We start from the raw sequence: 13,882 nt of genomic DNA on the forward strand, positions 1-13,882 counted from the left end.
AGTTTAAAAATATAAATAAAAGAGTATTAACAAGTGATAATTAGTGACTTAACATAATAATACAGGAAGACAAAACAGAACTCAACCTTATATACCTAGAAGACCAATGATTTTTCCACCAGTATTTTTACTGCAAAAGACAAAAATGCTGTATTGCCTGTATATTTAACAGCATACCGCAGCTCTTATGATGGTGTAACAACAAAACAAGACTTTTCTACTTGTTTGAGGATTAGACAAAATTCTCCCTATACATAAGTTATACCAGAGGACTCAGCCTGTTAATAAAATAGTGCAGATGTTGGAATCAGGAAAACAGAGACATGGATACAACAGGAAAATAAGATATTTTTATACGTACATAATTTTGTTATCATTGAATCATTTCCTGTATTTACATGGAATAAGATCTATGTCATCCCTGAAATAAATTCAAAGAAATTGCCTTTCTCTAGCTATGGAACTTGATTAGAATAAGGCCATTTAATTACCCCAACATGTACCTTAAACGTAAAGCTTAAAATGACATATACCAATCTATCCAATCTTTAGTCAGCCTTTTCCTTCAACAGCCTCTTTTAAGTCCTAGATAAAGTTACCCGCAAGGAAGGGATTTCCACAGATTTCAAACCAGAAATAAATGCAAGGTTTTATGGAAATCATCCAGCATAACAGCATACCTACTATCTGCTTCTACTTTTACAACCAAACAAACCCTAGTCTATGCAGCTTACACTCCAGACTCACTCAAAACCTGCATCTGTCTGTACCTGTCCATTTAAACACACAAAAATATTTTTCTCTTCCTTACAAAACTGTTTTAAGAGACATATACAAATTACATTGCATGTTACTTACCTTACACTATGTATTATTTCCCTATGGCAGCTGTTTATAGGAAAAAAAAATATAGTATAGCCATACACAGATTATTTATATTACACAACTAAACTCTTCCCACTAATTGAGAATTATCTTTTCAAGAACGTGATACTGACATACAGCTGAATCGACAGCTACCTTCAATGCTTAGAAAATTTTTACAGAATAAATCCATTTTCTAATGTTGTATCCAGAAAGAGAAGTTAAGAGATATCTGAAAACAAATACATGTAAATCTTAGAATGGCACTGTATTGAAATGCATATTACAACTGTTATTAATCCCAAGAAAAACACAACATTCTAAGATGCAAAATCAAAGTTTTACCTCTTGTCTTGGGGTTCTTTCCTCTTTTTTAATGAGTTTTCCTGTATCTTTTACAGTCCTGTTGAAACCGAGAATACCCATATTATTCATTAATGCAGAGGAAAGCATTAATTTTTATTTGGGTGGGATTTTTTTGTTGTTTCCCGAGGCTTTGTTTGTTTTGTTTTAGAAAAAAATATTTCTTCCTAAACGGAAAAATAGTTGAGAATTTCCAATAAACTGAAATATTTATCATAGAATAGAATCATAGAATCATTACAGTTGGAGAAGACCTTTAAGACCATCATATCCAACTGAAAACCTTACACTGCCAAGTCCACCACTAAACCATGTCCCTAAGCACCACATCTACACATCTTTCAAATACCTCCAAGGACGGTGACTTCACCACTCTCCTCTTCCCAGGGCAGCCTGTTCCAACGCTTGCCAAGCCTGTTGGCAAAGAAATTTTTCCTAATATTCAGTCTAAATCTCCCCTGCAGCAGCCTGAAGCCATTTCCTCTTGTCCTACCACTTGCTATTTGGGAGAAGAGACCAACACTCACCTCACTACAGGTGGTTGTAGAGAGTGATAAGGTCTCCCCTTAGCCTCCTTTTCTCCAGACTACACAGCCCAAATTCCTGCTTCTCATAAGACCTTTGTGCTCAAGAGGAATTTCTACATATACTTTTATAGATCTGTATTTACGATATGAAATTATAATGAAACAGTGAAGTGGTTAATCAGCTACGAACTGCAAAAATCTTGTCCAAATTTAATATCTGCAATCTTATCAAAACGGAAGAAAAAAATAAGGAGGAAAGAAACTATTAAAACCATACATATATTAGCTGTATTAATATGTGCAGTAGCCTGGAGACCAAGATGAAGTTGGTGTAACGTGTTCTAAAGCTGTAAATTATGTAAATGACTGACATTCAAACCTGGTCTTTCATTCAGGAGTTTTATTTATGAGGACAATAGAATCGAGGTCAGAAAGCAGGGGAAAACCAACAACCAGCCTGGTGCCGTAATAATCTGTTTGATTATTTTATAAGCAGAGTATCACACTTCAAGAAAAGAATGTTCTGACTTCTTAACTAAGAGGGTATTCATGCATACTGCTGTCGGGACTGAGGAACATGAGAAAAGGCAACAATAAAAATAAAACACTGGCTGGATCCTCTCATAACAGATCAGCGTGATTAAACACTAACAGCGTCTGAGGCTGAACCAGGGTTTGGGGACAACCCATACTGCCTTCCTTGCCATTCAGAAATAGGAAATTCCTTTTTCCCAGATATGCACAAGCAGTGACAACGCTCCATCAGCAGCAGCTTCAAAATATAACCTGTATATTCAGCTCTGCTTGAAACAGAAATTTTACTTATCTTGCTGATGACCTGGACCTTTCCCTTTCACATGTAACAGCAAACTTGCTATAAATATCTAATGTTTCAGATGCCATCCAGAGTAGTAGGTAAGTAGAGATATTAAAATAAACAATTTAACAGGGTCCAATGTAGTTCATCACGAACCCTACATGTGTTCATATGACTGCATAGTGGATTTCCAGGTGGTAAAACACAACATTTCTGTCTCCCAAACCAAGTACTCTGCTAAACGTATATGAGTTTGCATGGACAGCAAAATCTCTCTTGCTATCCTGGGGGAGAAAAAAAAAAAAGGAATACAAATACACACATTTTTATACGAATTCTCCTAGACGGAACACAGACTTCTTCTTTAATTGCTATAGTATTGTACAAATGGCCTATGAAAAAAAATTACATTCACTCTAGATATTTGAGAACAGGAATCCACGCTTATTGTTTCGGTAGTGACTTAATCTCAGTCATACCATACAGTATATATTTACTTTAAATTTTTGAACTTACCTTACATCTTGATGGCTCATTTCTTCTTGAATCTTTTCCTCTTTTTTGTATTTGCTATTCTGTAAAAGAAATGAAAATATTCATGTATCACAAATGCTGAGAGGAAATATGGGTATGAACCTGCAATAGCATTAATGATATTAAACAGCAAGAAAGGTTCTAATGAATTATTTCAATGACGTGGTATTTTTCGAGTTATGGCTTGTAAGAAGTTCTGCGTATGAACTAACAGCAGAATAACCTCTTCCTCACAGATATGATAAGCAAAGAAAATAAAAACACATAAAATATGTGCTATATGCATAATACGAGCTTCTCCTGAAAATATTGAATACTTGGGAGTGAAGTTTGGCTACATTCCTTTCTGCAATGCACTTCGGAATGGAAACAAGAAGGGATCTTGGGGTTTTTCTTTTCTTAACAGAACCTTATGATGCTTTACCAGAGTAAATTCTGGCTTTTTTTAATAAGATACTTTCGCACTAATAATAGTGGTTAAAAAATGCTGAGCCCAGGTATACTGCTTAAGTTGTGAGCGCAGAGCACTTTCCTGAGTAACACCTAGGTGTGGCTGAAAACCTGGTAGGATGTAAGGGCTGACATCAGCAGGCTGTGGCCAGCTTGTTTCGAAGAATGAGATTTTAACAGTATGGACCGCACTGCAACAGTTCACACCAGTTGGAACCTACATGGAAGATGCCTAGCATTTTCACTAGAAAATACATTCCTGAACTTTTCTTTGAGAAGCTTGTGCATCTTCACCCTTAGACAGCAGAAAAAACTGCCCTGGACCATATGAATGGTTCTATGTTCTATAGAACTTGTCTCAGATTTTTAGAGTTACAAATTACATGTATTGCTTTCGTCATTCTTGTAGAATGAGTGCCTGTATTATAAAAAACAGTAAAAACATCGAAGTTTTCTTAACTCTCTGGTATTAGAGGTCTAGTATTGTGCTCGTATTAGAAACATGGAAGATATTTTATGGCTTCAGAAGTAGAGGCAAACTCTATAAATACAAGGGATCTACATTCACGAGCCTACTTGAGAGTTAAGATATTCATTGTCCTTTTATAGGCAGTATCAAAACCAGCTTCTATTAAAATATTTTTATATGGACATCCAGCCTAATCTCATCTCCGCTTCAGACTGTCATTAAAAAATTCAAAAGTCATAGCAATAAAAAATGTCATGAAAGAAAGACTACTCTAACACATAGACAAGTCTGTACTTTAAATTTCATGGAAGGAATCAGTGCTGGGTTAGGTTACTTAAATGCAGATGCAGGATTTTAATCTCCCATCTTAGCCTCAAATTTCAGAAAATGCTGACTTACAGTCCAACTATTTTTATTATTCATCTTATCAATGATGATATATCAACAATTAAAGTAGGTTATAAGGCAATATTTTAAAGACTTAACAAAACTAACCCTTAGATCATGCTTCTTTCTTTCATTTTCTCTACTTCTCACTCTCTCATTAGCTTCTGCTGGTTGCTTTTCTCTGTCTCTGTGGGAAGATCCCTCCTCAGATCTCTTTGATGTACGCTTTTCTTTCTCTTCCTTTTCATAACGTCTATGACTTCTCTCTTTCGAAAGTGTCTCTTTTCCTGGCCTAACAGAATGTTCTTTTTTTTCTTTGTGTCTTCGTTCTCCTCCTTTACCCAACTGTTGCTCTTTCTGTAACTTCTTCAGAAGTTCAGCTTCTTCAGCTCTGTAGGCTAAAAATTTGTCAATGCTCTTTCTGGTATCATTATCCTGGAAAGATAAAAATAACATTAAGAGTTCGAAAGTTCTCCAAGACCATTTTATTTTCAAAAACTATAGATTTTTTTACTATTAGAATGGTGGATTTGCAAGTACCTAATCTCTTCCTGTCATATGGATATTTCAATCACTTTTTTTCAGTTTCCTACAACAGCAAGTTTCAAATTATGGTATCAATTGAGATTCTGATATTTCTTCTGTGACACTGCGTACTTTGCAACAGCGAATTCTCTGGATTATGTATTCTTCACACAAAAATGTAATTCTTTTTTGCCTACGAGGTCCAGGATGTATACTTACCAATATCCTTGTAGTAACAGCATAGAAAGCAGGTAAAAAATGTTGATGCAGCTGTCTAAAAATATAGCAACACTTTGCTATGCAAGTTTTATTTTATTTTTACTTAAAAAGAAGAATTAAGTATGCCCTTAAAAATTTTTATTTAAAAAGAAGAATTAAGTATGCCCTTAAAATAGAAAGGCTCAGCTATATTTTGGTTTTGTGTGTTTTATACACTTGTAAGGACCCTGTGAGACTTGGGGACTGCAATCTTACCCAGTTTCTACATCATTCTACAATTTTATCTTAAAACACTTTGACCCTTTCCCTTCCTTTACCTTCTTTTCTGTATGCCTTCTTTCTCTCTCTTCATTTCTTGTTTTCTCTTCCTCTAGAAAATCTATATAGAAATGAATTAACAAATTTTGTTATACCTCAACTATCTACATAATGAACTCTAGCAAGTAGAAAACACTATTTCAACAACATGGGTTTTCCTAAACATAATGGCTTGCAAAAATAACTTAGTATTCTGTTGAAATTCTCTCTCCAAAGCTGATTACTGCTTTTTCTTTCCTAAAGAATCCCTCTGTTCTCTATTGTCCTGAGTAATGGTAAGCGTAATGACACATTACTAGCTTCAGCAATCACCCTGCAACTAAGGGATTCAAATGTACCACTCAGTAGAGAATGTTCAGGCAGGAAGGTACTTATTCTCTTCAAGCCAACTGACCAACACAACCAGTGACGTTCACTCTCTCTTCAGAGACAGAGAAGCGAGCACCAAAATTTTTAAAAGCACTAAATTAGAAATAGGATACCATAAGATCCCATTAAGATACACATTTTAGCAGGCACTCACACCTGTCTGTCTTTATCCTCTTTGTACAAATGGGGTGTGGCCTCAGAATATTCCTATCTAAATATCAAATATTTCAAAGTACAACAGCAACCCAAAGCAACTTACCCAAATGATGCCTGCTTTCTCTTCTTCTGTGTTGTTCTTTATCTCTTCCTTCAAATGATCTCAGATTATTTGGTGTATCTATTTGCCTTATGTCATGTATTTTATGCTTCCTGTCTTGTTCTCTATCGCTCTCCCTGTCTTTGTCTTTTGATACGCTGGGTCTTTCCTTCTCCAAGCTTGCCTCTTTATGCTTATCTTTGTGCCTTGCTTGGTCTCCTTCTTTTTGGTGCTCTTTTCCCCTTTCTCTATCTCTCATTTTATCCCTGTCTCTTTCACCAGATCTAAATCTCTCTCTCTCTCTTGTTCTCTCCTTGCTCTTCCCTCTGTCTTTGTGCTCATGTTTGTGAGTATCTGTGTCATGAACAGATTTCTCTTTTTGTAGTTTCTTTTCTCTGTGCTTTTGGAATTCATTTTGACTTTCAGGTTGCGATGCCTGAAATTAAAAAAATGAGTTAAAAGTCTGTTATTATAATCCATTTACATATATCAATGTGAACAAAAATACTATATTCCTAACTATTAATTTAATACCCCAAAATAAATTTAAATGCTTATATATTCCTAGGTTTATTTCATAAAATTTATAATATTATGTGTACATTTATTGTAAAAAGAACTAAGAAATAAAATAAATCATAAGCTGCATTTTCAATGTATTCCAAAGAATTTGGTAAAAAGAGAAAATTTGCTGTGGAACAATGCATTCTGTCTAGAATTAGGCCGAAAAATTACCTAAGCATCTTAAGGCTGTTATCTGATACAGACAGAAACTGTTCCATCTTGTAAAATATGTTACAGATATAAACAATCATGATAGATAACTGGGCTTCCAGCAGCTGCCTTTAGAACAGAAGATTAGGTTTTATTTGAACAGAAAGCAGCATAATAAAATTACGAAAGTTAATTTTAGGCCTGGATTCTTTGAGGGTGCAACTATTTTTATATTTTTCTAAAGTCATTAGAGCTTATATTTTAACCTTCCTGAATCAAGTGGCACAACTCCCACCAATTTCACTACATCCACGATTTCAGCTGTTTAGTCAGTGCAGAACAAACAGAAATTGCTTTGATTATACTCAATGAGTAAAGTGAACTGAACTTTATGCATCTGTTTCACAGAAATGAAAGTCCAAACATATCACTAGTTGGAACTAAAGCATTTCAAATCAAATTCGTTTGCATTAGCCTACACAGAAGTAGTGTGAATGTTACCAAATGTCCAAACAATACAAAATACTTTTACTGTAGCACTGGCACTGAAGTAACAGGGAGATAGGTAATGAACAAGTAGGATGCTTTAGTTTATCAAAGGACTAATGAAAATCTGCACAAGACAGAAAAGAAGACAAATATTAGAAAACAGCTTTTAAAAAAATTATAGTGCAAAACTAACACGAATATCAATGCTGCTACTGACTGGAGACTGAATGCCTAATTGACCAGTGGATAAGTAATTAACGAGTTTAAAAATGCATGACAAACATGATAGATGATGATAACAAACGCAAATACGCAATATACATGTATGAAACTGAGTAAGTATACACAAAGTGGAGCTATAGCTTGGATTTGGGTGGACAGTAAATCACACTCTGTTGTGTGCTGTGTGATTTTACAACACGGTATTTGTTCCATTCACCTAATCACAGAACCTGCAGAGTAATCTTGTATGACTTGTGCTGCTAGAAACAGTTGAGTGAGCCAGCCTCTAGGCATGCTTGGACTAGAGAGATTCTAAAAGTCAGATACAGCAAGAAAGTTACCCGCTAAACAGTTAAGAACTGTACTGTCTGTATTCCATGATGTGGATTCCATGCATCTAGTGTACCAAAAAGCCTTGAAGAGCTACTATAGATCCACAGGGCAGACTGGCTTGTAGAACAACCAGCCAACCCTGTACATTTAGACTGTTAATAAATCCCATTGCTGTAAAGTAATTTAACATCACAAATAATAGAAATAAAATAAAATTACCCTAAGATGTTTCCTAAGTTCTTCTGATTTCCAGGTATCTTCTTTGGTTCTTCTCTAGAAGAGAAAAGATAGAAGACTGAGTAATCAGTTTGCAATTTACAAAGGAAAGGCTCATGGTGCATATGTCAAGAACCACTGATTTGTGTTACGTAAACATGAATTTGATTTAGTCATAATGTGTATTGTTACAGTGTACTGGATCTGAATGCAGATGGAACAAGCCTGAAGCTCAGAGTTCTGCTGGGTTATCCAACTCTGTATACACACAGTAACCAGTTTCGAGGTCAGTGCCTACTGTGGATGACAGTGCAGCCCTTCAAGAGGGCTCATAATTGGCCTTCCAATGGTAGCCATTCAACTATGCTACAAACCAAGTGAGTACACAGTCAAGTCACCAACATCAACGTATCAATGTCATTAAGGTCAGCCTCCTCTATTAGATTTAACTTCAAAGTAAGTCCTGGTCAGGGACTTATTCAGGTGAGGTTTTAGTATCTCTGAGGTTGGAGCTTGCCTGGGCAACTTGTTTTTTAGGTTTGACCACTCTGGTTTGGAAGTGTTTTCTTGTACTGAATCCCGATTTCCCTTGCTGATAGTTACAGCCACTGCCTTCTGTCCTCTCACTGTACATCCCAAAGAATTTGCCTCAATCTTTTCCACAGAACCTCTGAAGATACTTGAAGACAGCAGTCAGGTGCCCTATGATTTGTATTTTCTCTAGCCTAAGCAGCTCAGCTTCCTTCCCACACACACCAGGGCTCCAGCCCCGCAGCCATCTCAGTGTCTGGCTCTAGAATCTCTTTAGTACCAGAGACCCTGAAACCAGACACAGGACTGCAGGCAGGGCCTTAAAAGTGCTGACAGAGCCACAACACATTTTTGTTAGATTTTAAAATACTATAAGATAAAAATAATTAGATCACTGCGCATTCCAGGTGAACCAGGGAAGCTTCTGGTTTAGTAATTGCATGCATCTCAAAAAAATGCTGGCACTATTTTTCAGCTGTCGCTTGATGTTTTAAAATGGTTCAGACTGTGTATAAGGGGACTTCCATATAAAATATTTGCATCTATCACTGAAGAAAAAAGGAAAAAGATAATGATAATAATCACAGCATACATGGAGACTCTTTCAGTAGACCTCTCTCTAGTTAAACAGGTTATATTTTATCTGTCCTCATTTGCAGTTATTGCCCTGAACTGCTTGGCTGCTGCTAAACAGATTGAACAGAAAAAAAAAATTATATTGTTTGAGATCACTAACACAAATGAGGAATTTTAATCTAGTGATTATTTTTAACTAGCTCACAGAAGAATGATGGCTATATCCAAAGTGACATGATCAAGCTACACTTGCTCTCAAATTCAGACTTGATAACAGTTACTAAAAATTAGCAAAATAATCACTAATAAATATCTGAATGATGAGCTGCATGGTGGAAGAAAATAAACATACGGTGCCTATTTTTTGCTAATTCATTATACGGAAGCTGCATTTTAGAAGTATATCTCCACGTTTTAACTATTCTACATGAGAACTTCTTGTCTTTTCAAACTTATTTGAATAGAATATTTTACTGAACTGGTAAAGTTCATCCAAAGTTGATCAGAAGTGCAAAGAAGAGAACTTTTGAAACAAAAATAAAGTGTCCTTCGAGTTTTTAAGTTTTATTTTCTTCAGATCCTTAAAAAAGGCAGAAATGTACAAATATTTAGTACTGCAGAAATTCAGATGAGAAAGTAAACCCAAAGATCATCTTTTTCTCAAGTGAAGTTTTAACAAAGCCTAAGAAACTCAACAGAACTTGTGTGAGGGTAAGCTGGAAGGAAGGATATGGATGGAAAGAGAACAGAGTGATGTACTATAGTATCCTAAATAGTAACCTATTTAAAACCCCTAATATTTATGAGATTATGTTTTGAGTTTAGACAATACTTTGGCATATATCAACAAAGAAAGAAAGAATGCCAATTATGTTTATAGACTAAAACCAGCAAAACCAATAGACAATATGAGATAAAGTAGTTCAAGATTTATTTCAAAGCTGATGCAAGGACCATGCAGCAAACATTTAGAGAAGATTCTCTGGTGCCCAGAAAGGTGCATCTGCCAGTTTTCTGGGGTCTGTAGTTTTAACCTTACAACTTTAAAAGAATTCATCAGTTTCTCACCTGTCTGCTAATTTTCAAGTCCTTATATACTCACTTGAATGCAGATTAAGATCAGTTACTTAACTCACACTGCGGTTTCATTCATTCACCTGAGAGCACATGGACCTCATCAACTCACACAAAATGCCACAGATTTACTTAACTCAGAAAGTGCTGTGAAAACGTCGAATATTTAAGAAGCTGTCCTTAAATTAAATGTCAATTATGTTGCCTAATTAAGTTAGTGGAACAAGCGAGCTAGCTACTTCAGATAAACTCTTCAGGAGAGATCAAGAAGGGTTTCTTCACGCTCAGACATAGAAAGACTGGAGATTTTCAGAACTTAAATCCCCAGCTCCTAAGCTAAGAATCAAGTTGATTTTCATTCTAACAAAAGAGAAAAACAGTAAGAGAAATTTCTGTAGTCCTTAAGCCAGAGAAAAGTACTTTATTTTTTACACATAAATCCTTATCTAAGTTCCAGTACGAGTTGCCTACTCGAGAGGCCTCAAACAAGTATACAGCACATGCAAGAGACTTAATACAACAAAAGCAGCAAAAGGAGGCTTTCTCATACAATGGGGTTGTCTGTAAGACTGCCTCTGGGACTTTGGCAGTCAAAACAATACATGTGAAAAATTTTAGATCTAAGTTTTACTTCCCATCACAGTCCACTAACTCAACTCTTCAGTAAAGAGGTTATTGATGTACTGCAGATAATGAAATGATATCCGAAAGGAAGTTTTTAGAGCGGTCCTAACATGCGACACCACATAGCCTGCCCAGCCACTCACTGTCTGACTCCATTTCCTACTCAGCATGATCAGAAATTAATTAGCTGTAAAATCCAGATTCACAGAACAGTAATCCACAGTAGTTCATGGCAAAGTGATTTGACAATTCTGCTTTCTCAAGTGAAAATGCAACACAATAATTGATGTGAGCACATCCACATGGTTTTGTCTCCTTTATTTTAGAGTTTTTCAAACTTTTCATAACTTAAAACCCATACACTGTGAGAAACACTTATGCACTGGTAAAATATTGAAAAGGACAAAGTCTTCAAAGCAAAGACAATAATATTTTTATTTTACAATTCAGAGCTGAATCAGATATCCTTCTAAAAAAAGCATCTCATCTTACAAAAGCAGTAGGCATAGATACTAGCTTTAGACAAAGAACCATGTCAGTCCCCAAAGAATGTTTACTTTTTTTAGGTTATCCAACCATGTCTGGAGAGTCTCTTCAGGTTATCTCTTGACCTAAAACAACTACATCTTACAAGACAATTAAGCATAGCAAAACTTATGAATTAAGCCTCACAGCACAAAAGTTATGCGAGTTCCTACAGAACTAAAACCCAACAGTCAGCAGCTACAGGGGTATCACCTATTAAATACAACTTACCTACAATCTGAAACAGTAATAGCTCTGGATATTTTCACAAACCACCTATCCTCTTCTGCAGAAAGCCCTACAGCTGACACGGTCTCACAATTCACAGAATGGTTTGGGTTGGAAGGAACCTTAAAGATCACCCAGTTCCAATGCCCTTGCCACGGGCAGGGTACCTCCCATTGGATCAGGTTGCCCTTATCCCTGAGGAATACAAGGACTGCCTTGCTAGCGCTACTCGGGCAAGAGCTTCACCAGGGTGGCACAGGGAGAACTGAGTTGTCCAATGAACGCCACGGAAGTTCTTGGGGCCAGCAGAAAAAACTGCCCCAGCGTTTCCCAACCTTAATCATAGAATCCACAGGTTGGAAAAGACCGCTTGGATCATCGAGTCCAATCATTCCTATCTGCCACTAAACCATGTCCCTGAGCACCTCGCCTACCCGTCTTTCAAACACTTCCAGGAATGGTGAGTCCACCACCTCCCTGGGCAGCCTCTGCCAGTGCCCGATGACCCCTTCTGTGAAAATTTTTTTCCTGATATCCAGTCTGAACCTCCCCTGGCCCAGCTCGAGTCCTATCCCCTGTCATCTGAGAGAAGAGGCCAGCACTCTCCTCTCTACAACCTCCTTTCAGGTAGCTGTAGAGAGCAATAAGGTCTCCCCTCAGCCTCCTCTTCTCAAGGATAAAATGATTCTATACAGATGGTAAACAGCCCCGCCCGCGCCCCCTCAGTCGCCCTGACCGATTCAAACCGAGGCCGCCGGGCGAGGGGCCGGCTTTGCAGGCGCCAAGGGGTGAGGGGCCGGGCTGCGGCCTCGGTGCCTCCTCAGGGCTCCCGGGGCGATGCGGGACGGCCCCTGTCGTGCTGTCCGCGGGAGCCGGGCCCGGGCGCCCCCGCAGTCCCGAGCGCGGCCGGGCAGCCCCTCACCTTGTCGCCCTCCATGGCGGGGGCCGCGCCTGGCAACGGGCGGCAAGGGGAAAGCAGCCGGTCGGCCGAGCGATGGATGAGCGCGGGGCCGAGCGATGGATGAGCGAGGGGCCGGGTGCTGCGGCCGCGCAGCATTGTGGGGAGGAGGCGGCCGGTGGGCAGGTCCCGGATTTGCAGTGTGGAGGGATGGCGTCTGCGTGCTTGTGGAGCTACCTCGGCTCGGCTCGGCGTGATACCAAAAACGCCAGCAAATAACGTCACTAGGGCTCGTTTTGGAGTTTGAGAAAGCAAGCGCCCTTTGTCAGGCTGGGCAGCAGGAGGCGGTGATCTCCATCGTGTGCAGCGAGACAAGAGCTGGGAGACGGTGTATTTCACGCTTCATAGAATCATAGAATAGTTTGGGTTGGAAGGGACCTTAAAGATCATCTAGTTCCAATCCCTTGCCAGGGGCAGGGGCACATCCCAATAGATCAGGCTGCCCAAGGCCCCATCCAACCTGGCCTTGGACACCTCCAGGGATGGGGCATCCACATCTTCCCTGGGCAACCTGCGCCAGTGCCTCACCACTCTCATGGTGAAGAGATTCCTCCTTATGTCTAGTCTAAATCTGCCTCTCTCCAGTTTATACCCATTCCCCCTCATCACTACAAGACTTTGTGAACAGTCCCTCCCCAGCTTTTTTGTAGCCCCTTCCAGGTACTGGAAGGTCACTGTAAGGTCTACCTTGAGCCTCCTCAGGCTGAACAACCCCAATTCTCACAGCCTGTCCTCGTGTGGGAGGTGCTCCAGCCCTCCTCTTACATGCGTTTAAATTTTCCCAGAAGTTTTATGCACATTCTGTTACTTTCCAGGGACTAATTTTAATGCTATTATGAACTTCACAACAATCAAAACTCTTGCCAATTTGGAGCTGGTTCCAGCTCTCTGCCTTTGAGATAGGGAGAGTCTCCAAACAGAGATGATCACGGGAGAAGACATCTGTTCAGCACTCACCATACCTCATACAAGACTTTATTATCTCCAAAAAATGAGCAGTGTCTGGAAAAACACTGTTTTAAAGAAACCGTGCTACCGGAAGTACACTCTGTCTAACTTTCAAGAATTACAATTACTTAGATGAAACTTAACTCTACCTTATCTTAAATCCACTTTTTGTAATAGTACCTACTTCTCGTGTCATGAGCAGCAGGTGGTGGCAGGAAGGCTTTCCTCCTTGAGTGGGTGCCCAGCTGGGCCCCCACAGGTGGAGGGAGCCAGGGGAGAGTGCAGACCCACTTTCACAACCTTTAGACTGCTGCCACTGTTGACCTCTTCTAGGCCAAGTATGCCA

At 38.7% G+C, this 13,882-nt stretch overlaps 1 protein-coding gene across 1 annotated transcript in view; it reads right to left on the reverse strand.

Moving 5' to 3' along the window:
- The window catches only part of DYNC2I1 (dynein 2 intermediate chain 1), a 32,480-nt gene extending 19,836 nt beyond the window's left edge, over positions 1 to 12,644 (reverse strand). The window contains exons 1-7 of the mRNA XM_054059367.1: positions 12,553 to 12,644; positions 8,076 to 8,129; positions 6,102 to 6,534; positions 5,473 to 5,534; positions 4,520 to 4,846; positions 3,088 to 3,146; positions 1,210 to 1,267 (exon numbers count right to left, since the gene is read on the reverse strand). Of these exons, the coding sequence (XP_053915342.1) occupies positions 1,210 to 1,267; positions 3,088 to 3,146; positions 4,520 to 4,846; positions 5,473 to 5,534; positions 6,102 to 6,534; positions 8,076 to 8,129; positions 12,553 to 12,567 (1,008 nt within the window). The 5' untranslated portion in view covers positions 12,568 to 12,644. The remainder of the gene's footprint in view (positions 1 to 1,209; positions 1,268 to 3,087; positions 3,147 to 4,519; positions 4,847 to 5,472; positions 5,535 to 6,101; positions 6,535 to 8,075; positions 8,130 to 12,552) is intronic.
- Between the last annotated feature and the right edge of the window lie 1,238 nt (positions 12,645 to 13,882).

Source organism: Cuculus canorus, chromosome 2, assembly GCF_017976375.1.
Source record: "Cuculus canorus isolate bCucCan1 chromosome 2, bCucCan1.pri, whole genome shotgun sequence".
Lineage (NCBI taxonomy): Eukaryota > Metazoa > Chordata > Aves > Cuculiformes > Cuculidae > Cuculus > Cuculus canorus.